At 38.3% G+C, this 23,471-nt stretch overlaps 1 protein-coding gene across 9 annotated transcripts in view; it reads left to right on the forward strand.

Moving 5' to 3' along the window:
* The window catches only part of LOC126203356 (serine/arginine repetitive matrix protein 1), a 166,913-nt gene that overhangs the window by 77,571 nt on the left and 65,871 nt on the right, over positions 1–23,471 (forward strand). For 8 of the 9 annotated variants that reach the window (XM_049937646.1, XM_049937650.1, XM_049937648.1 and 5 more), the window contains one exon: positions 1,879–2,064. The exons of the other annotated variant lie outside the window; for it this stretch is intronic. In XM_049937646.1, coding sequence (XP_049793603.1) covers positions 1,879–2,064 — 186 coding nt within the window. The remainder of the gene's footprint in view (positions 1–1,878; positions 2,065–23,471) is intronic. 9 annotated transcript variants of the gene reach the window in all.

Here is a 23,471-nt window from a genome sequence, read left to right on the forward strand (position 1 = left end):
TCAATACTGTTCTATCCTGATTAAATTGAGCTTAACTTAAATTCCATAAGGCAGTGAAGCAATTTTGAAGTCTCGGTGCGACGAAAATTGTCAGTCGATCTCCTGAAAAAATTTGTAATAAATATTAACTTTCGGTGATCACATGGGGAAGCTGCTGGTAAGACCATGTTAGCCTATTTATTTGAAGTAACTGGATATCTTGAGCATACAAAACGGCAGGTTCGTCCAGTGTAAATCAGACGTTCCTCACTGATCCTGTGCAACACAGCATAGTAAGCAGACACTGTCAATAATAATCAGTTAAATAATACGCAAACACACTTACTTTAGTTTAGTTCATGTATTAAATTCCTTCTCATACAGAATCTCATCAAGATGGCCACTAGCTCAACAATACATACATATACATCCTCCTCCTTTCATGGCTAATCGGCAAGCACTTCCTCATTCTTTTCATCAGAGAAAACAGATAGCAGAGAAGCTGTTCCATGGAGTAAATGGACGCTCCAAGGAATAATAGGGCTTGAAACTACTTTGCATTGATAATCATCGTATATTAAAGTTTAGGAATCGGTAAGATAAGAAGAGATATTTCGAGATATGTACTGAGTTATATAATTTATAAAATTTCTGAAAATATCGCGGAGAGACCACTGCAGGAGACATTACACCACCATATTGAATAATGCTTTTCATGCAGCCACAGGACATCATTTTACGACTCAAACTGTGCACGATAAGATGCGTGATGTGCAACTTCGTTCCCGACATTCATGGCGAGTTCCATCTTTGCAACCACACCACCTTGCAGCACGGTACACGTAGGCCCAACAATATGCCAAATGGACCGTTCAGGATTGGCGCCATGTTCTCTTCACCGATGAGTATCGCATATGCCTTCGACCAGACAATCATCGGAGATGTGTTTGGAGGCAACCCAGTCAGGCTGAATGCCTTAGGCACATTGTCCAGTGAGTGCATGGTGGAGGTTCCCTGCTGTTTTGAGGTAGCATTATGTGGGACCAACGTACACCGCTGATGGTCATGGAAGGCGCCGTAATGGCTGTACGATACGACCTATAGTGCAACCATATCGGCAGCATATTGGCGAGGTATTCATCTTCATGGGTGACAATTCGCACCCCCATCAGTGCGCATCTTGTGAATAACTCCCTTCAGGATAACGACATCGCTTGAATAGAGTGGCCAGCATGCTCTCCAGACACGAACCGTATCGAACATGCCTGGGATTGATTGCAAAGGGCTGTTTATGGATGACGTGACACACCAACCACTCTGAGGGATCTACGCCGAATCACCGTTGAGGAGTGGGACAATCTGGACCAACAGTGCCTTGATGAACTTGCGGATAGTATGCCACGATGAATACAGGCTTGCATCAATGCAAGAGGATGTGCTGCTGGGTATTAGAGGTACCAGTCTGTACAGCAATCTAGACCACCACCTCCGAAGGTCTCGCTGTATGGTGGTACAACATGGAATGTGTGGTCTTCATGAGCAATAAAAAGGGTGGAAATGATGTTTATGTTGATCTGTGTTCCAATTTTCTGTACAGGTTTTGGAACTGCGGTGATGCAAAACTTTTTTTGATGTGTGTATTTTTTGTGAAATTGGGCTCATCATTCTGTTTCTCTTCCTGCTTTTTCCCCAGCCATCCTTAATGTAAAACTTGTACTCTAATGTTTTGTATTACATTTTTTTGCAATGTTCACGTGATCATTGTCAAATGCTTTACCACTGGAAGATGAAAAGGAAATAAATGTGTTCATTTTGACTTTTAATTGATCAGTCATAAATTTGGATCTCACATCCATGTTGGATAAGATGATAAACGTGTTGAGTGGGTGGGGTTTCCAGGCCAGTGTCAAGCCTGCAGGCGAAGCTGATGAGCCTTGCGGGTGGACCCCGGCCGAAGACAAGATCCAGATCAGCCTCTAGATCGAGGTCACGCTCACATACCAGCTCACCATCCAGATCACGATCGCACTCCAGCCATTCGCGGTCGAAGTCAAGGTCACGTTCAGTGGACAACAGCAGCAAAAGGTGGGGTTCCCCCCCCCCCCCCCCCCCCCTCACCTTCCCCTCCACCTGCATGGTTGTTTTAGGTTATCTTTCTCATTAACACATCCACACATATTTTTATTTTATAAACTGGTCTCGGAATATAAATGAAAGAGCTCACTTTTAAGAAACAGTTAATGGAGATAACTTTTAATTTGTTAGTTGTCCTTGAGTAATGTCACACTTCAGTTCTTAACATCGTCTTTGATCTTGTTGCAGCAGAAACGCAAGAACATTTCTGGAATATTCAAGCCTATCTCATTTTCAGTTTAATACTAATTTTCTGGGTTGTTTGGCACTGCCTGATATGAAGCTGAAAATAGCAATACCAGATTTATACCATGTATGTAGTGACAGGAAAAATTGTTTCATTTTATGTCAAGTTCCGACGTTATTTAATGCAAACTTTGGTGTTATTTTCGCTGTTTTTGGTGCAATATTTGTGTTCTTATGGCTTATTTTTGAAGTGCTGTGTGTTCCTATTTGGGCTTATTTCATTGTTTTTCAGTGTTTAACTGAAAATGAAAGCATACCTATTAATTACATTATTTTTATTCATGTTACAGGTCACATTTATTTACATTGTTAAAAAGGAAATTATTTATATTGAATCTCTTAAATCTAATCAGATAAAGAAAAACAAACTTTGCAAACATACACTGTTGACTTTTCTTCTGAAACTTTATACCACAGCTCCCTCCATACTTCACTACAGTGGGGAAACAAGGGCCTGAAGTCTAAATTTGAGCGCAGAACACTCTTGTCCTTGTATCCTGCTGGTATGGAAATTACCACTGAATTATGAAGGGATTTCCATCCCTTCCGAATACTGTAAACAGTGGAGACCTGCCATTCTAGATAGGAAAGGTACACACAAGAGTCTCTGCCATGTCGGCATTAATAGAGTTCCTTACATCCAGTGGTTAAAACAAGAAATGTGAACTCAAATTTAATAACTGGGCCTATGGCTATATGAGTTGCTGATTTAATTTGTAGGTACAGTGCAAAGCATTTCAGTGTTTTGTCTATGCCTGAAGTGTTAGTCCCTTCATATTTCTTAGTCTTACTGGTGCAATCATAAGAAATTCATTGTCCTGCACTAATGACACTATCTTAATTTACAAATTGGAATACAGATAATGTTTTACATACAACACTTGATTTTCCAATATTTTTGCGCAGCAGATTGTACCTAAAATTGTGTCGTTTGGGAAGATCTTTAATATGTTGCTCAATTGAACTGCATTTTGTTGTACTACACTTGAATAAATATGAAAATCACCAAATTCGGATCTTCAGCCTCACCAACACATTAATCAGCATCATGACTGCTCGGTTTGCTTCTATCAGCCAGTCTCAACACAGGACATGTGACATCACACAAATGTGTTTTTGGCAGTAAAACAGAACACTGAGAATACTGCTTTCAATATTTATTGAATATTATTTTTACTATTATGTGGAGGTGACGACATGATCTGTTAGACAGGTGGGGCCTAGGTCAGATCAGTAGCTATCGGATGCTGTGTTGATTTACGTGTGTGAAAAGAGTGTTGTATTTCTCAAAAAGATACCAGATTCTGTATCATAGGTTGTGCAAAAGTATCTGGAAATGTCAGGCTGATTGGGGGGGGGGGGGGGGGGGGTGAGTTGAGAAAAAAGTCAAAATCCAATTTCAGCATTCACTGTCAGTTACCAATATTATCAAGTGGTGGCAGGAGACAACGCATAAGATATGGAAATGTGCAAGCTTCGAAGCAGTGGCTCCTTGTTCCAGCAGAAGGGTTGAAGTGGAAGGAAGAGGAACGAAGGAAAAGGACTAGTGAGTGTTAGGAAATGTGACAAGTTACAGAAAATTTGCTCAGATTCCTGGGACGGGAATGACTTTACTGGGCAGGGTGGGTAGGAAAGAGTGATTGTATCTGCTCTGGATGAGATTTGAAAACCTGTAAACTTACATGGAAGATTAGAGTGGACCTCATTTCAGGGAATGATTTTAGGAATTATAGTCCTGTCAAAGTAATAGGTTAATATATTCAACACTAGGATAGAACGGAGTAGGTGTACCTGTACATGTAGGTTGTTTGTTGGAGGGATCAGCTGTATCTGCTTTTGAATTAGGCTGGTGGGATAATCACACACAATACAGACAGATGTCAGACTGGTGATGTCCTGGTGTTAACAGTTGGCATCTGTTTGCCTTGAATGCTAAGTCTGTGTGGGAGGGAATGTCAAAATTTAAGTATTTTTTGTTCTTAGGTTTAGTGTGAACCGAAGTATGTATTTGACGCTCTGTGAGAAAAGTTGCGTAAGAGTTCTTATCATATTTTCCAATTTTATCATGAACTCCTGCCTCATCTTGCCCATTCATTACATCTTTCGAGGTCTTGTCTGTTCTCACAATTTTCCTTTGAGTTTTTCTATGATTTTGATTTTTCTGAGTTTTTTTGTTTCTTCCCTTTTTGCGTCTTTTTTTCTAATTTTCTCCCTCTCTACTCTGGTTTTTTATTTTTTATTTTTTTATTATACCATGCCCACTAAATGTAATGCTCCAAACTCTCCTCTTATGTCAAGATGACTCTCATCACACATCATTTTCAGTCCTTTTGAAAACATGCTTCTGCACTCAACAAACTGAGATTCCATATGCTGTTCCCTCAACCATGCTTGTACTTAGGAGTTACCCCCAAAGGCCTCACTGTGAAAGTTCTTATTTCTGGATATAAGCCCACTCTTCACCGCTCCTTTTACTGTTTCAAATACAGCAATTCTTTTGCACTTAACTGGCTAATCTGTGACCTGTACACCCCGTCTGCCAATCTCTTCGTATGAAACCTAGCAGTTATCTGCCCCTCGTGTTTCGTTCAATGGTATCATCTTCCAAGCCAACTACAGACTGCAACAGCTTGCTAGACTCACTCAAAAAATGTATCCTTCCTTCTGTTAAACTACCCCTTAGGTGGCATTTACACCTCTTACTCCCACCCCGTAAACAGCCACACTATCGACCACCACTCCTCTTCTACAAATTGAGCCTGACCAACCTTCTTAACACCCCCCGAGTAATAATGTCAACTGTAAATATCACTTTGCAACCCAGTCTCAATACCTTTCCAACAGCAGACTTAACAGTGAACCCTCCTTGGACAGTTATGGCTATGATCCCAACTTAAACAATCACTACTACTCCAAAATCAACTCTTTACAAGCTTCCCAAAAGTTCCTAACAGTCAACAATGCTTCACCATCATTCCTCGGGTGACTACATTTTGACCCTATCCTGTCCTCTGCAGATTGCAGGCATTTAGAATCCCTCAAAACTAATGACACAATTATCCTCCCAGTGTCATATATGATCGATGGAAATACAGGGCTATTACAAATGATTGAAGCGATTTCATAAATTCACTGTAGCTTCATTCATTGACATATGGTCACAACACACTACAGATACGTAGAAAAACTCATAAAGTTTTGTTCGACTGAAGCCGCACTTCAGGTTTCTGCCGCCAGAGCGCTCGAGAGCGCAGTGAGACAAAATGGCGACAGGAACCGAGAAAGCGTATGTCGTGCTTGAAATGCACTCCCATTAGTCAGTCATAACAGTGCAACGACACTTCAGGACGAAGTTCAACAAAGATCCACCAACTGCTAACTCCATTCGGCGATGGTATGCGCAGTTTAAAGCTTCTGGATGCCTCTGTAAGGGGAAATCAACGGGTTGGCCTGCAGTGAGCGAAGAAACGGTTGAACGCGTGCGGGCAAGTTTCACGCGTAGCCCGCGGAAGTCGACGAATAAAGCAAGCAGGGAGCTAAACGTACCACAGCCGACGGTTTGGAAAATCTTACGGAAAAGGCTAAAACAGAAGCCTTACCGTTTACAATTGCTACAAGCCCTGACACCCGATGACAGTCAAACGCTTTGAATTTTCGGCGCGGTTGCAACAGCTCATGGAAGAGGATGCGTTCAGTGCGAAACTTGTTTTCAGTGATGAAGCAACATTTTTTCTTGATGGTGAAGTGAACAGACACAATGTGCGAATCTGGGCGGTAGAGAATCCTCACGCATTCGTGCAGCAAATTCGCAATTCACCAAAAGTTAACGTGTTTTGTGCAATCTCACGGTTTAAAGTTTACGGCCCCTTTTTCTTCTGCGAAAAAAAACGTTACAGGACACGTGTATCTGGACATGCTGGAAAATTGGCTCATGCCACAACTGGAGACCGACAGCGCCGACTTCATCTTTCAACAGGATGGTGCTCCACTGCACTTCCATCATGATGTTTGGCATTTCTTAAACAGGAGATTGGAAAACCAATGGATCGGTCGTGGTGGAGATCATGATCAGCAATTCATGTCATGGCCTCCACGCTCTCCCGACTTAACCCCATGCGATTTCTTTCTGTGGGGTTATGTGAAAGATTCAGTGTTTAAACCTCCGCTACCAAGAAACGTGCCAGAACTGCGAGCTCGCATCAACGATGCTTTCGAACTCATTGATGGGGACATGCTGCGCCAAGTGTGGGAGGAACTTGATTATCGGCTTGATGTCTGCCGAATCACTAAAGGGGCACATATTGAACATTTGTGAATGCCTAAAATAACTTTTTGAGTTTTGTATGTGTGTGCAAAGCATTGCGAAAATATCTCAAATAATAAAGTTATTGTAGAGCTGTGAAATCGCTTCAATCATTTGTAATAACCCTGTATATGAGCAAGGATTTGTACTGCCTTCCTGACACTTCCGCTTACAGTGTCTGCCATCAAGATCCCATCACTGTGTTACAAACTGACCTAAAATCCCTCCTTAAACCTCAGGCCCCTTGCAGTGACAAACACCTCAATCCACAGGATTTCGTAACCCATACAAACCCAACCACCTTGTCCATCCCGTTGTTGCTGGCTTCAAAGCACCCTCTGAATGTGTCACTGCATTTCATGATCAACACCAGCAACTTACACTACAAAGACTCCCCTCCTATAGTAAAAGACACAAACCATTTCATAGATCGTCTGATATCTGTGCTCTTCCCACTTACACCATACACCTTACTTGTCACCACTGATGCCACCTTCCTCTCTATCAACATTGCCTATGTACGTGGTCTGCATGGTGCTGAACATCACATCAACCAGAGACCACCTTATTCCAATCCTAATCAACTTTGTACTTATTAACAAGCACTTTACCTTTAGGGAACGGGTGTACAAACAGATCATGAGCATCGTCATGGGAACCAGGATGTCTCCTTCCTATGTCAACCTTTGCGTGGAGCATTAAGAAGGGGTTTCTTTGGATCGATAACTCTTTAGCCCTTGCTTGATTTAAATACATTGACATTTTTGCGGTATGGTCTTACAATGAGGCTGAGATGTTGAAATTTTTGGTATCCCTTAATGCAGTCTCCCAATTAAATTTCATGCCATCCTATTCCAAATTTCATGTCACTTTCCTTATTGCTGACCTCGGCCTTACCAATGATCAGCTACATACTGCCATTCACAATAAACCTACAAACAAAAAGTACTTAAATTTTAACAGTTGCCATCCTTTCTGCATCATACGTTCCTCACTATACAGTCTTGGAATTTGAGATAGATACACTTGTTCAGGTGCAGCCTGTTTGCTGCAGTACTACATCAATGTTCTCAGCTCAGAGTTCACTGTAGGTAATCAGCCTACCAGCCGAGTTCAGAAGTCAAATTCCCCAGGTCATTACATCCTATCCTGATACTGGTAATGCCCCCCCCCATCCCCCCCCCCCCCAAAAAAAAAAAAAAAAAAAAAAAAACAGGTACACCTCTAATTACTCAGTACTAGCCTGGTCTCCTGGTCAGTGTAAGTAGATTAATGATGGAAAAGACCCACCTCGGTTTAATAATAAAATTCAGAAAATGCTGCAGAAATGGATACTGGTGCACTTTCAGTTCAAAAAAGAACATTCAAATGACAACAGGCAAAAGTTAGTAAAATTTTGTGCATCCGTAAAGAGATCGATGGATGAAGTACACAATAACTTCCGCCGCTATACCACATGCGAAAGATCTCCCTGAGAAATTTTGGCCATACATAAGATCACTAAGTGAGTTGAAGGCTTCTATCAAGTCACTTACCAACCAGTCTAGGGTACCAATAGAAGATAGCAAAAACAAAGCTCAAGTTTCAGATTTCGCATTCATGAAACCATTCACATAGGAGGATCAAACGAACATGTATTGGTTTGACTGGTGCACAGACTGCCACGTGGAGAACACAGAAATAGTCGTCATTGCATAGAGAAGCAACTGAAAGAGTTCAAAACAAGTAGTTTGCTAGGATCAGATGGAGTTCCAATTCAGTTTTATAAAGAGTACTCTGCAGCATGACCACTTACTTAGCTTGCATTTATCGTGAAAATCTCAACCAGTGCAAAGTCTCGATCAACTGGAAGAAAGCACAGGTGACTCCTATATATATAAAAAAAGTAAAAGAACAGACCTGCTTAATATCAGTTTGCTGCAGAATTCTTGAACACATTCCAAGTTTGAATGTCATAAACTTCCTTGAGGCAGGAAAAACTTCTGGCCACAAATCAGCATGGATTTAGAAAGCATTATTTGTGCGAAACCCGTTCTAGCCCTTTTCTCATGTAATACTCTGATAAGCATGGATAAAGGGTAAGAGCCATATTCCAGAAAGGGTGCCCTACTGCAGACGGTTAACAAAGGTCTGATCATACAGATTAGGTTACCAGAAATGTGAGCGACTCAGACTTCCTAAATAATAGAACCACTGTGTTGTTTTCAATGGCGAGTGTTCATTGAAGACTAGGATATTGTCAGAAGTGCCACAGGGAACGTGCGAAAAGGCCACTATTATTTTCTGTGTCCATAAATGAATTGATGAACAGGTAGAGCAGGAATCTGTGACTGCTGATTATGCTGGGGCGTACAGGAAGGTGTCTCTGTCGAATGTCAGTAGGAGGATACAGGATAACTTATACAGGACTTCTGGTTGAAGTGATAAATGACAGCTTCTTGTAAATGTAGAAAAATTTAAGTTAATGCAGATGAGTAGGAAAAATGAGCCTGTAATGTTAGAGTACAGCATTTGTAGTGATTTGCTTGAAACAGTCCCATTGATTAGATATCTAGGCAAAGCAGTAAATTGAATGAGCATGTCAGGTTGGTAGCAGGAAAGGCGAATGGTGAACTTCATTTTATTGGAGAATTTTGGGAGTTTGTCACTCATCTGTAAAATAAATGATGCAGAGAATAATAATGTGACACATTCTTTAGTACTGCTAGAGTGTTTGGGTTCTCCACCAGGTCAGGTTAAAGCAGGACATCAAAGAAATTCGTAGGTGTGTTGCTAGATTTGTTACTGGTAGGTTTGATCAGCATGCAAGTATTACAAACGATGATTCTTGGACTTTTGGGAAATCCTGGAGGGGAGACAATGTTCTTTTCATGAATCACTAGTGAGGAAATTTAGGGAACCGGCATTTCAAGCTGACTGCAGAACAGTTTTACTACTGCCAACACATTTTTTGCATAAGGACATGAAAATAAGATGAGAGAAATCAGGGTTTGTGCACAGTTTTATAGATAGTCCTTTTTCTCTCACTCTATTTACAAGTGTAACTATTTACAAGTGTAACAGGACAGGAAATTACTTGTTGTTATGTATGGTACACTCTGCCAATGTCTTGCAGATTATATATAGATGCAGATGTATGCTGCTCCTGCACCCATATGGCTCTCCACTGTAAGACCTGTCCAGTGACTCCAATTGGCAAAACATATACTATCGGAGGGGGTACGGTCTACAACATGACAGTCAAGAGCTCTGGATGTGTTTTACTCCACATGCCATTGGAATTCTCCCTTCTGCCATTAAGGCTTTGGGGGGGGGGGGGGGGTTGATTGTATTCCACTTCGTACAGTTATATTGAGTGCTGCTGCAGTGCAGGGTTAATGGGTCATAATATGCAGTATTCTGTTACATTGCCCAGAAATTCTTTTAAGTCTGGTGCTCAAAAAAAATCCGGGTCTTAGGATGGTAGGTAGAATTTTTAAAAGCTCCATTCAGTAAAGCTTCTGTTTTTGTCCGTGAGAACAATTTTTTTAAATTAAGAAAACTTGTTACTAAAAAAATTTTTGTTGCTCACTAAATAAGAATATGTGTGGATTCTTCCCATTTGAAACCAAATTAACAGCCTTGAGTGTTTAACATTGAGTGTTTACTGCTGTTCATATTGATGACTGTGGTTTTATATATTCTGAGGCTTCTTTAGTGTGCTTTCAAGGTACCGTTCTTCGTGTTGAAATGCAGTGTGGGATCAGGATGATATTACCTTAAATAGTTGTTCTTTATTATAAGGACACATTTTGTGCCACAACTTCTATTTCTGCAAATAAGGTTTCTGCTTGACAGTTGATCTATTGTTTAAATGAATTACTCTCAAGTTGCATGATTCTTTAAGCTAGATACTTCATCTTTGAACTAACACTTCGCTGTTTAAGGTCCCCATTTGTATAGCTTCATTGTTTTGTCATTTTTTCTCGTCTGTTTGCATAGCATAGGTGTGCTGGTATTTGTATAATTATTGTAAATGGGAAAATAGTTGCATTTAATGAATATTGCCTTGTTTGACATTAATTTTCATGGTTTTTCAGTGTGTTGGTAATTTGATGCATTAATTTATCCATAAATAACTTTCTCAAAATTTAAAAACCTCATGTGTTCATTGTTACTTAGAACATTTTAAATGAGGTATAATACAAACAAAAGTGATGTGGTCAGTTTCAGATGGTAACTACTTGTTTAGCAGTAATACCTTATTTTCTATTTTTGTCAGCACCACACAAGCTCTAAATTATAAACAAAGAGTTGTTAAAGTTAAATAGCTTTGACTTTATTCATATTTTAATTCTGTTTGACACATGATAGCATTCAATATGACACTCCCTGCCCATCTCATTGGTGAAGTAAGGTATATTTGGTCCGACTTCTCTGTTAATGAACAATTTATGAAGTGGATGGATTGGTACTCACTGTAAAGGCGACACATTGAGTTGTTGGCCAAAGCCTTCTTCAGAAAACACACACATTCACACAGACTGGTACAACTCACCCATGTGACCACCATCTCCGGTGGCTGCAGCCAGAATGCATTCTGTTGTAGGTAGTTGTAGAGTGCTTGTGCGCACATGCCTTAACAGTCCTTTTGTTCTGACGTCTGCAGCTCCTTCATGGTGAGTAGCAGCCAATGCTTTTCATAATATTTCCACAGTTTGATTTTTCCTTAATTACTGTTTTAGTGGGACTACTCAGATTCTATCCAATTTGTTGAATTATTACTATTTTGTGACACAGGCTAATGCTTAGTTTATTAATTGCTCTAAAGAATGTTCACTTCTCTTCAGTTTGACTGCTTCCTTGATAATGATTGTAATTGAAATGGGATGGATAACTTAATAAAAGAACTCATTTAGTACCCATTTTCTGTTGAGTATATCCTATGAGTTACGAAAATTATTACACTGGTGGAAAGATTTTGTCAGTCTTTAAATTGTACCTAAAGAACTCTTCAAATATTAATGTTACTTTAGGGAAGAAACAGTAACAAATTGATTGTGGCTAAAAGAAGGGACTGAGTCCCATTTGTGAAAGCGGTCTATGGGACTGAGTAAAAGAATCTGCCCTCCCACCTTATAGATAGACTGCCTGATGAAAAAGTGAAGCGTTCGGGATACTGGGTCATATAGGAACATAATTTTGTACGTGTTCACACTGTTGGCAGGTGTGTAAATAATCAGGAGTAGGTGACATTTTCAACTTCCGCTGCAATAACTTATTAGTTCATAACTTGTTTCAGTCTTGTAGTCCTTTCTCAAATTATTTTTCTTCTTCTTCGTTTTTTTAAAAAAAAGGCCAACTCTAGTTATTGAAATGGCAAAGGCTTGTACCTGCGTTGATTTACAAATGCTGATATGTTGTTTTGATAGCTTGACATTTGGAAATTTATAAAATTGATCAAACTGTCAAGGGGGAAAAAAACATTTGTACATAAACAAGAATAGAAGACACAGATTTAAACACTGTGGTTTCAATATGTATGGCAGTTTTCTATTGCAGAATCACAGAGTCAGTTGAGCATTGGTTAGAAGGATGAAACTAATTGTAGACAAATAAATTAATACAGCATAAGCGGGAAATGTGACCTCCTTCGCTGTGGTATCTGCTATGAAGAAAATACATGAGAAGAGTTAAAATTCTCTGACAATTAAGAATGGCCACCCCAGTGCCTTAGATAGGGTCATTCCATGTGAAATAAATGAATAAAAGAATAAATTTGAATCTTGATGCTTTAGAATTTTGTAATTTTTGTATGATTTTTATTCTATCTGTGAAAATAAAGTAAAACCCAAAACAGAAGACTGCATGTACATTCTGTTTTGAATTATTGATTTCCAAAGTTTATAAAATTGTATGATTTCTTTAATGTTTTGAAATCTTTACATAACTGTATATAAAAAAATTTATTTTACATACAGGAATCTTGAAAATTTCATAATGGGAGCTTCTTTCCTTTTAAAAATGTGTTTAATGCTATTTGTTAACGTGTATCAGATTTCATAAAAGTATTCCAAGGAGAACATATTGAAATAAATTTTATTTTACAGCAGTTTGCATTTCCAACTGTACCACAACTGCACGATTTGCAGGTTGGTTCATAAACCTCGTTAATGAGTACTAATTAAGTGCACTTTGGTGTGTCTTATTTTAAAATTTATTAAACCATGCCATACAACGATGTAAACAATGTAAAGTATGATATATCATTTGCATTTTATATAACTTATAATTTAGTTGTTTGTTTGTAGAACAATAGAAAATGTATATTACCAATATACAATCAAACAAAACACCCACTTGTAATTAGAGAACAATTGTTGAGACAAAATTAGCAAAGCACGAGAGTGGGAAAAGATGCAGGTTGCTGCGCGCATGTATAACTCATTAAGCGCATGTGCTCAGGTAACAAAGTGGCAGAAATGAGACAGTGTTGTGATTTAAATTGCTTTATTGCCCAATAAAATAGTTGAAACCCACATATTGGAATACAAGAAGTACCAAGCACAGTCAATGGAATAGAATATTGAACTTGTATTCTAGTTTGTGCCTTTCAATTTTTTATTTGGGTATTAGACATTTTAAATCATGTCTACCAGGCTGTGCACAAGTCAAAAAACAATTGAGCCCCTAGGGAAGACAGCGTAATCCCAGAATTAATAAAAACTGGTGGTGAGGTTATAATAAATGAACTGCACACATTAATATCAGATATATGGGTAACAGAAACTGTGCTGATAATTTTTAACTGGAAAAATAATCCCCATTTGAAAGAAAGAGGACAGAACAGCACGTGAAAACTATAGAGATACAACACTACTAAGCATAGCTTATAAGACCTTCACAAGTATATTAAATAAAGGGATACAGAAGTGCGCAGAAGACATACTAGGGGAATATCAGTGTGGCTTTCGACCAGACAGAGGAACAACTGATCAAATATTTGTGATAAGACATTGTGATAAGACAAATGATGGAAAAGTTCCATGAATATGATACAGATCTGCATTTCCTATCCATCGACTTCAAACAAGTGTTTGATGGCATAAATTGACAATAACTATACAGAGTACTGGAAGAAGTGGGTATATGTTCTAAACTAATGAGAATGATGATGATGATGATGATGATGACATAGACAAATGCAAAAGTAAAGGTCCTTAGTATAACAAGTGAAAGCTTTGACTCTAAGGCATGATCAAGATGACAGTGTCTCCTGTCCTGTTCAATATAGCCCTGCATAGTGTAGTAAATAAAATCAATGAAAGAGGCACCATATTTATGAAAACTAGCCAGATATTGCATGTGCTGATGACATTGCTATAGTAGGAAGAAATATCAGTACATTCCAAGAAACATACCAGGGAATGGAAACAGAAGCCTTAAAAATTGGCCTCATAGTAAATGAATAGAAAACAAAATATATGGTAATGTCACGACCCGAGGCCAGAAGAACCCAAAAGACCTAAACATCAATGGGAAATGCTTCAAAGGAGTGCCCTCTTTCAGCTACGTTGAAGTCCTCATAACAAATGATAACAGTATTGGAAAAGCTATAAGGGAAAGAATATGAACAAGAAACAGAGCTTACATTGCAAATATGCATCTTTTAAGAAACAGCTTTGTCACAAGAAAAACAAAACTGCTAATATAGAACTCCCTGGTTATAAGCCACATAAAGTACTACTGAAAACTATCTAATTTGGTAACAATTTAATTTTTTTACTGGTGAAAATGTGGAATTTGGGGTACCATAGTTGGCATAATATGCGATCATAACACCACAGTTTCTGTCATGCTGTATTAATAAATCATACTTCAGTATATGACTTTTTAAGAACTTGTACCAGAAGCAAGTAAAGTGACATTGGCTAAATCTGATATATTGGATCTGTGCTCATCTACCATTGGAATGCAGGAAAGTTATGTGACACGAAAGTGTAACCTGTAATGTGAAAAATACATATTTGGCATGTGATGTACAAAAAGAAAAATATTGTACACTAAAACTGCAATTTTTATTTCACTTTTGAAAATAGCCGAAGGTGTCCGTTTAAGTCTTTACATTAGTGAACCACTACTGGTAGTTGAATAAGGGTTGACATTTCAACAAAAGTATCACTATATCATACATCTTGTTAGCCTGACGTAAACCATACCACAAATTGATTCTGTTTGTACTCCCATCCTCACAAAGCTTTGAAAAGCATATCAGTAGTTGACTCTTTCTCATGCTGATGCTAATATTGTATTTTCCATGTTAGTTAATATGTTCATCATTTCTTCTTAACTGCTAGGGAGCTAGGATCTGGAAGTAGTAAGGTGTTGAGCATAAATAAAATATAAACATTTGTTTATTACAGTAATATTTATTTGCCACAACAGGCAAACATTTGATTACAAGGATTGGCGAACTGAAAACAAATCTTTGTATTCTGATTTATGATTTTAGGAGCAGTTCCTATACTAAACAACAACAGATAGCTGATGCTTAGGTGCTGTACATACCTCTGAAGCAGACAGTGAAACCATTAATCCAAAGTTTTTAAAAGAGAACCTTTTGCAAACGTCTGTGAAGCAGGCGGAATAGAATGTTTTACAATTGGTACTAAAACAATCAGGCATTAAAAAAAAAGAAGAAGCAAGCTATACACAGTTGTGAAGTAGACATAGAAGGATGTTAATAAAAATATTCTAAAGAAAAATAAATGACACGTGTCCGTGAAGCGAACAGAGCAAAATGCTGTTCAATTATGAAAAACAGCCACACTCTCAGGAGCCCAGATGACTGCTCAATTCAGAACAATTCTAGATCTACCTCAAATGTTTTCACAGCTGTGAATGTGGAGAACTTTCAGCTTTATAATTGAATTGACAGCAGTGAAAATTTTGGCCGCACAGGGACATGAACCCAGATTTCCTGCTTATCGCGAGCTGTCGCCTTATGATTTGGCTATCTGAGTACGACCCACGGCCAGACCCAAACTTCCATTTGCTGTCAACCCTGTGTCTACAACCAGTACATGTACATCTGTTATGTATACTCCCGTACAGGGGAGATATTTTACTTGGAAGTCGCTTGCCCACTGGAAGCAGTGTTCCTTTGGAGATGCATGCATAACACGGGCACTGCAATATCGTAGATTCTAGAACATACGGAATATAAATTAGACTGACATGGTAAGCAAATGACAAACCGTGCATTAGGGATATGTGAACATGCAATCAGAAGTTGTCGTCGTCAACTTTTTTCTCCCCCACAAAAACAAAACCGAGGGAAATACTGAAATTCAGTGAAGTTGGTTTTCAGGTTTACCAATATACATACCAATAGCACAAAGACAGAAGAGACCATTACACTTGCTAATTACAAAAATGTGTTACTTCCTGCTTTTGGGAACGTGATACAGAGCCAGTATGTATCCTAAAACATACACTATGAATGCAAATGAGATAGTAAGTGAAACATCGCACAGGCCTCCTCCGAAACACCTTAGAAGTAAAGCACTGGTATCAAACTTGAGAGGGAATGTTTAACTTCAGGAACACAAAATACTGAAATGTACAAATCCACATACCAATGGTACAAGGCAAGAATTACAGTCAAGTAAGTGTTAGACTTAGTGACATTCAGGATGCTAATCCACCTTCAATGCATTGACAAAATTATGGCCAGTAGAGTGATCAGGAAAGAATAGTGAATGACACTTCATGGTACCAGAGTAGAAGTTTGTCTCGTAAACTGCCACTAACCATTAACGGGCTCCAAATATTTAGCTTACAATGGTTCTTACATTAGGCCAGAGGCAGTTTTGGACAATTTAGGTCACCACGTCCACAAAGGCAGCAGGGATATTGCTAAAACAAACTGTAGCGTGTGGCCTTGTCACCTCATGCATAGAGTAAGACCTCAACTTTCCAATAATTGAAAGCACTGCCCGCGAAGTAAACATCAGCCATCAGAACACATGGAGCAGCCCCCCAGGGCAGCGCAGCACAAGCCATGATTCCAAGCATGGCTTCGTCCAGCAGCCAACTCCCACCCAACCTCCAGCCAACACCCCCCTGAGCGGACAGCCCAGCTACGAGCTATCTTGCACTTAAATTCTCCTCGCGTTGCTGCAGAAGTGCCACTACAGGATCACCCAAAGAAGCCACAACTTAGCAACACAACCAAAGTAGTTCAATAAGTACCAGAATCCATATTGCGATACCCGCTCAGCTCATCTTTGTCAACTTCAATCCTCAAAACAAAATGCTTAACTGTTAGCCCAGACAATGAAGACCGAAAAAGTTGATTGGGGGAACAAATTGTGTACTTGTAAATTTCTGCGCTGCACAGTAAAAATCTTGACCGGTGGTCTATGAGCAGTGGGGTGGAGGGTGGCTTTAAAGGCCACTTTTTTAGGTTTTCCTCAAACAACTCAGAAACAATGGCTTCTAGCAAAAATGTTTCCCAGTACAAAATTAAATGACATTAAATTTCCTACAGAAAAGGTCCTATTAATTTTTTCTCTAGGGCTAGTAGTTACTGCGTGGCAAGGGATCAAAAAATCATAGATTCTTAAAAATGTTCTTCTAACAATATAAAATTAAAATTAATTTTCAAATGAAGTGGGTTAAAACAAATATTAAATGTGAGTACCACTTCTAAGAACAGTAGAGCTGTTTTAAGGGATGAATTATTTTCTGGCGGTATAACAGGGAGGAAGGAGAAGATGTGTGGAGTGCAGAAGTGCTATGGACACTTACCTCCTTCACAGGTCTGCAAACTGATGGTTGAGCAAGTGATTCCTCACTCTTATCTACCCCATTACATCACGAAGAGCAATTACTGGTGCTTCATAAAGTTATATGCGCCCTCCACAGTACACCCAATGAATCACTGGTGGCGCATTGTGGAGACATAACCAGAGAGTGTTTATTTTACACAAAATGGCATTAACACTACGTGGAATGCAGATAAGAGTCACTAGTAACACTAACACATGTAATGCATGGGACAGACACTCTGTAAATCTCTGCTCACAGTTATACCCTACTAGAGGTGAAATTGATTCTTAGTCATCTGTATGACAGCTGTAGTGTTCTTCCAGGAAAGGCAACTTCGCCCGCATCTCGTGGTCGTGCGGTAACGTTCTCGCTTCCCACGCTCGGGTTCCCGGGTTCGATTCCCGGCGGGGTCAGGGATTTTCTCTGCCTCGTGATGGCTGGGTGTTGTGTGATGTCCTTAGGTTAGTTAGGTTTAAGTAGTTCTAAGTTCTAGGGGACTGATGACCATAGATGTTTAGTCCCATAGTGCTCAGAGCCATTTGAAAGGCAACTTCCCCCACAACGAGTGCAGCTCACTTCTCACTTCACAGATAGTCTCTCTCTCCCTGACATCTCTGCTCCAGTTCTCTTATGCTAGTAGACAAAATAACTTCACTGAGCTCATGTTAATGTAATGTGTTGTTTTCAGTATATTGAGTACTTATTTGGTGGTGTTATGTGTGCTGTTGTGTAAAATATGTCCTTGTGTTTTTGATTTGTCTATCGTTGACAGCATATTGTATAGCCATGTAATTGTATTCAGTTGCTTGGTGGTGAATTAATGAACGCCCATATAACTTCGTGGAACATACTGTAGTTGCTTCTTGTTACGTAGTGGGGTAGATAAGAGTGGGGAATCACCTGCTCGACCATCAAATTGCAGAACACAGTTTATTCCATAATACGGCCTTACTGCTTGTAAACGTGTACACATACTTACTATTTCTTTTTGAACCACTTCATTTAAAAATAAAATGTTAGAACAATGTTTTTGACAATCTACAAATTTTTCCATCCCCTGCAGTGTGCGAACTATTAGTCCAACAGAAAAAAAGGAGGAGGACCTTTTTGTAGGAAATTTAATGTTTTTGATTTTGTGCTGGGAAACATTCTTGCTAGGAGCTGCAGTCTTAAGAGGTACTGGAAAAAAACATTAAAAAGTGACCTGTAAACTCACATCTAACCCATTGTTCACACTCCACTGGTCAGAATTTTTAGTATGTTGTTCACGACACTACTTCCTAGCACTGTGTAAAGAGATGCAATTACTCTATTTTTCCCCCTAATTTTCCTGCATTGACTGGACTGTGTGCTGTTGTTTCAATAGCTTTTAACATTGTAGCAACCAGCAAACATTCTGGTTCTTTCTTGTCTTGTCTTGTTTTTATGCCATCTGTTCCTGCAAGACTTCATCAGTTGTTACGGACTGAAAGATGCAACACCTTCTTCACATTCAGTATATTCATTGAATTTACAGTAATCAGTGTTTTCTCCTCGCCTCGTTATGTACTGTCATTGTTCATTTGCATTTCCTGATGTGATGTCTTCTGTAAGTGTCCAATGAAAGTTAGTCTTCTTGGAGCAATTTGAGATTGTGGTTTCTTGAAGAGCTTCTCAGGCACATCTTACAAGATGAATCACATCCAAGGTCATAATCTTTCTCTTCATGATATGAGTTGCCTCTTTTATAAAAGAACCTTCCTGTCTCTTTGTTTTAGACATTTTATAATGCATTTATCAATCGTCTCACAATTGCTTGTGCTATTGGAAGGCAAAAACACATTTATATTATGTAGATACTGTATTTTGAAGATGCACTGCAAACTGTGTCAATGAACACAATAATTTTTCTATTCCTAACACCCAACCTTGCGTCACAAGCACACGAGCGTTATTCAAAAGTAGTTGTTATCCTTGTGTTGCATTAGATGTATATTTCGCATGGAAATGTCAGCACATTTGTAAAGCATCGTGGACTCTTTGGCTTATTAGTTTCACTCGCTTCTCTGTTCTACTTTCATTACAGCATAATCAATCAGTTTACTAGATTATCTGCTGTGGTATTTTTCTCCACTGAAGTCAAGAATTTCATCATGTAGAAGGTGGAAAAATAAGCCTACTTAATCTGCACTAAAAACATCATTGGGACTATACTTTTCCCTGACTGATAGAAGAGTATTTTTCCATAACTGAACAATGTTTATGCGTCCAGCTTCACCTCAAACACTTCTATACACTATATTATGTCTGTTTTTAAGCCTTTTGATCTAACCATTGGGTCCTTTGAAATCTTGGAGTCCCAACTTTTGTGCCAAATACATTTCTTTCTCATGAATAGTGGTACAATCAGTTGGAATATTGAAGCATGAGATTGTTTTATTTGTCAGAAGCACATTTTGCAGCTCCAGAATTTGACTGTCTATACTCATTTTTGTTTCTGATTCCTCCTTGCAAACATGATGCTTCAGTTATTGTTTGTTTGCTCACTAATGTATTTGATGTTGATGGAGGAGTGCTCAATTTTTGTTCAGTTTCAGCATGGTTCATGTGTGAATTTTTGTTCACTTTCTGAACAGTGTTCCACTTTCCTTCATTTGTTAACTGTCTCACTCTCCTTGTACCCATGACGTACCAGTACACTGTTTAAAACAGTAAAAATCACAGGCTGAGATCAGTCAAAGGGTAAATACAAAGAGTTAAACACTAGTTAGTTTATTGTTTGTCCTCAGCAGATGTCTGCCAACCTGTACAAACTACATCCATGCATAACTTCCACACTAGCAAACAATCTGCATGAGAAGTTGTTGGCACTGAATAGCACTGTCTTCCTGCACATTTCGACACACAACAGCTGCAATTGCCAAACAGTACTGATACAGCCAAAACTGAACATGCTAAGTGGGGAGGAAGGACGGGCAAATTGGATGTACTTTCTTGGAAAATGTGGTAATGGTACATACTACTAAGATTCCACTGTAATAAGGGCTAAACCAGTTTTAATCAATAATATTAATTAATACTATTGTATTTGTAAAGTAAAGGTACAAATAAGTAAATTCTTTAGAGTCTTTATTAAGCATGTGATTTTACGGTATAGGTTAAAATATTTTCATAGTTAACTTAGGAAACCCAAATCTGAATTTAAATTTACATGAGTAGTTCCATGGTGGCGATTATCTGGAAAACCTGGAACTGTCAGGGAATTATATTTTACTTGTAAAAATCAGTGAAATCACAGGGAATTTCAGGAATTTTGTAAATTCTCAGGGAATTCTGTCTTTTTTAAACAAACTTTGTAATTCTGTTGAGCTTTATAAATCAAATTTGAAAATCCTAAGTGTTTCAAACTGTGCTATTTATTTGAATATTGGTCCATTTAAATTATCTGTTTTAAAACTGCACTTGAACTACAGCTGAGAGGAAAGAAAATCCTCAAGGGCCTCGCCCTCCTCCCAACCACTCACCGTTAATTTTGCAGAAGCTTCTTATGGTATCGTCTTCCCATACATGGAATTCTCAAATTTTTACCCATGTGTGAGTAGCCACCCTGAATTGTTACATGGAATAAATTGTCACAAAATAAAAAATAATTATTTGAAAGCCTTATATGCTTTCCACATTTCAAATTTGTCTTACAACTTTTAATAAGTGCCAGTTCTACATATTACCTGCTACAGGCTGCAGTTACTAGTAAAATAAAATTTGGTTTCAGTATGTTCCCATTGGAATACCATCATGAAATTCAGCAAACAGATTAACAAATAGTGTATGATGACATTCATTTTTTTTTTTTTAAAAGCCATGTTTTGGAACTTCAATAATTAAAAAAATAGCATCACGTATTTTAAAGTTTATAAGTAATTGAATAAAGGATAATAACAAACATAATTGTTGTGTTCAAATTAATGATATGAATATAATAGAAGGAAACATTCCACGTGGGGAAAAATATATCTAAAAACAAAAATGATATAACTTACCAAACGAAAGCGTTGGTATGTTGATAGAGACACTAACAAACGCACACAAACACACACACACACACACACACACACACAAAATTCAAGCTTTCGCAACCCACGGTTGCTTAAGTCAAATAGCTTTTGAGATACGGTCATCTCAAGGTTCCAGAACATACAGTAAAACCCCTTTTTTTCTCGGGGGACCAGAAACTTTGTTCCTTAAAAGAGGGTTTTCCCCAACTAAGGGTTTAGGTCAAAATACACTAAATAAGTGTTCCAGAATCAAAATTGGAACCTAGGCTATTTAGGACATAGAATTACTCCATAATCACAAATTAACTTTGTAATGCATACAAAAATACAGTGAACATGAAAATGTTTCTTGGCAAATTTAAAACTACTCGATATATTTATAATACTTTTTTTAAATTTCAAGGTATTTTGGACGTTAGGTCACATCAAAAGTCATCAACTGGTATCTTGATTTAAAAGGAGAAAATTTTATTTAGCTAATGGCACTCAATTAATTAGATATCACAATAATGAATAAAACTGCTATACTGTCAGAGTTTTAAATTTACCAATAGTTAAAGGTGGCAACTTTCCACTTCCGTCATTGTTCACGCACAATAATGCTGTCATTCTCTCTTTACTTTTTTGCCCCCCATGACATTTTTTGCCCTTAATTGAAAGTGTTTTAGGTGGAAGGAGGAGGTTATAAAATACACCAGTCTCATTGGCATTAACAATATTTTTGGAATCATACCCTTGAATCAGATGTGGCAAAGCATAACTTTTCAAATGCTCCACACTTTCATTGTCCACAGGCGCACTTTCTCCACTTAAATTTTGGGTTGAGAGATTGTGACGTTTTTTAAAATGATCTAGCCAGCCGTTAGATGCACTGAAGTTCTCATATCCCATCCTCAGTGCAATATCTTGCGCCTTCTCACGCAACACATTGCCACCTATGGGAATATTTGTGGCTCTTATTCCCTGAAACCAGTCTAAAAGAGCAGTTTCTATGGCTTTGGAAGACTACTCATGAATATTCTTCCTTTTTGATGAACATAACCGTGTGCTTCTAAATTTAATAAAGCCTCCTTATTTTTCATTATTCCGCACAAAGGTGATGGCGCCAAATCGTACTTCTTTGCAACATCGCATAATTTCATACAGGTATTGTGATTCTCTTAAAAATCTTGAATAATTGTTAGCTTCTGCTGTATCGTCAGTTTTCTTCATTTGCTGGCCATATTACACGTACAACAACACTATCGTAAGTAGATTACACAACTACAGTATACACTTAATGCTTTCACTTTATAGCATCAGACACAACAGCTGGAGCACTGTAGTGCGGTAGAATTGTGGTTTCAAATGATCAGTTTAACATTCACTAATCTCAATAACTTCACAACTATCGATACGAGACCAATATCTGAACGCTTTCGCGGACATCGATTTTAAGAATGCGAATGATCAAAGCCTAACGTTATGATTTAATGTCCAAAAACAAGAAGTGCAGTTGCAGACTGTATTTTAATTTGTGAATTGTAATGCACTTATTCCTTAAAAGTGGGATTTAAAAGAAAGCGCAATTCGTTAAAACCGAATTTTGGGAACACTGTTTTTATGGCGTTATCACCAGGACCAACGAAAGTATTTCTTAAAAGTGGGATTTCCTTAAAAGCGGGTTCATGAATATGGGGTTTTACTGTAACAAAAATCACTGAATTTTGAGAAGTTTAAAGATTAATAACTTAAAAATGAATGGTAAAAAAATCAATTTGTAATATTTTTCATGAACAACTACTATTAATGTACATAAAATAACAGATCCCAGGAACTACACTATGGTTGATTTCACATGAGCTGTCTATTAGTGTTTTTTGTGTTCAATACTTGTTATCAAGCATTTGGAGTGATGACATGACAGGGAAGCATGGGCTGCTGATGAATGGTGTTGCATTGTTTTCAGTGATGAATCACGGTTC

The sequence above is a fragment of the Schistocerca nitens genome, chromosome 9 (genome assembly GCF_023898315.1).
Source record: "Schistocerca nitens isolate TAMUIC-IGC-003100 chromosome 9, iqSchNite1.1, whole genome shotgun sequence".
NCBI lineage: Eukaryota > Metazoa > Arthropoda > Insecta > Orthoptera > Acrididae > Schistocerca > Schistocerca nitens.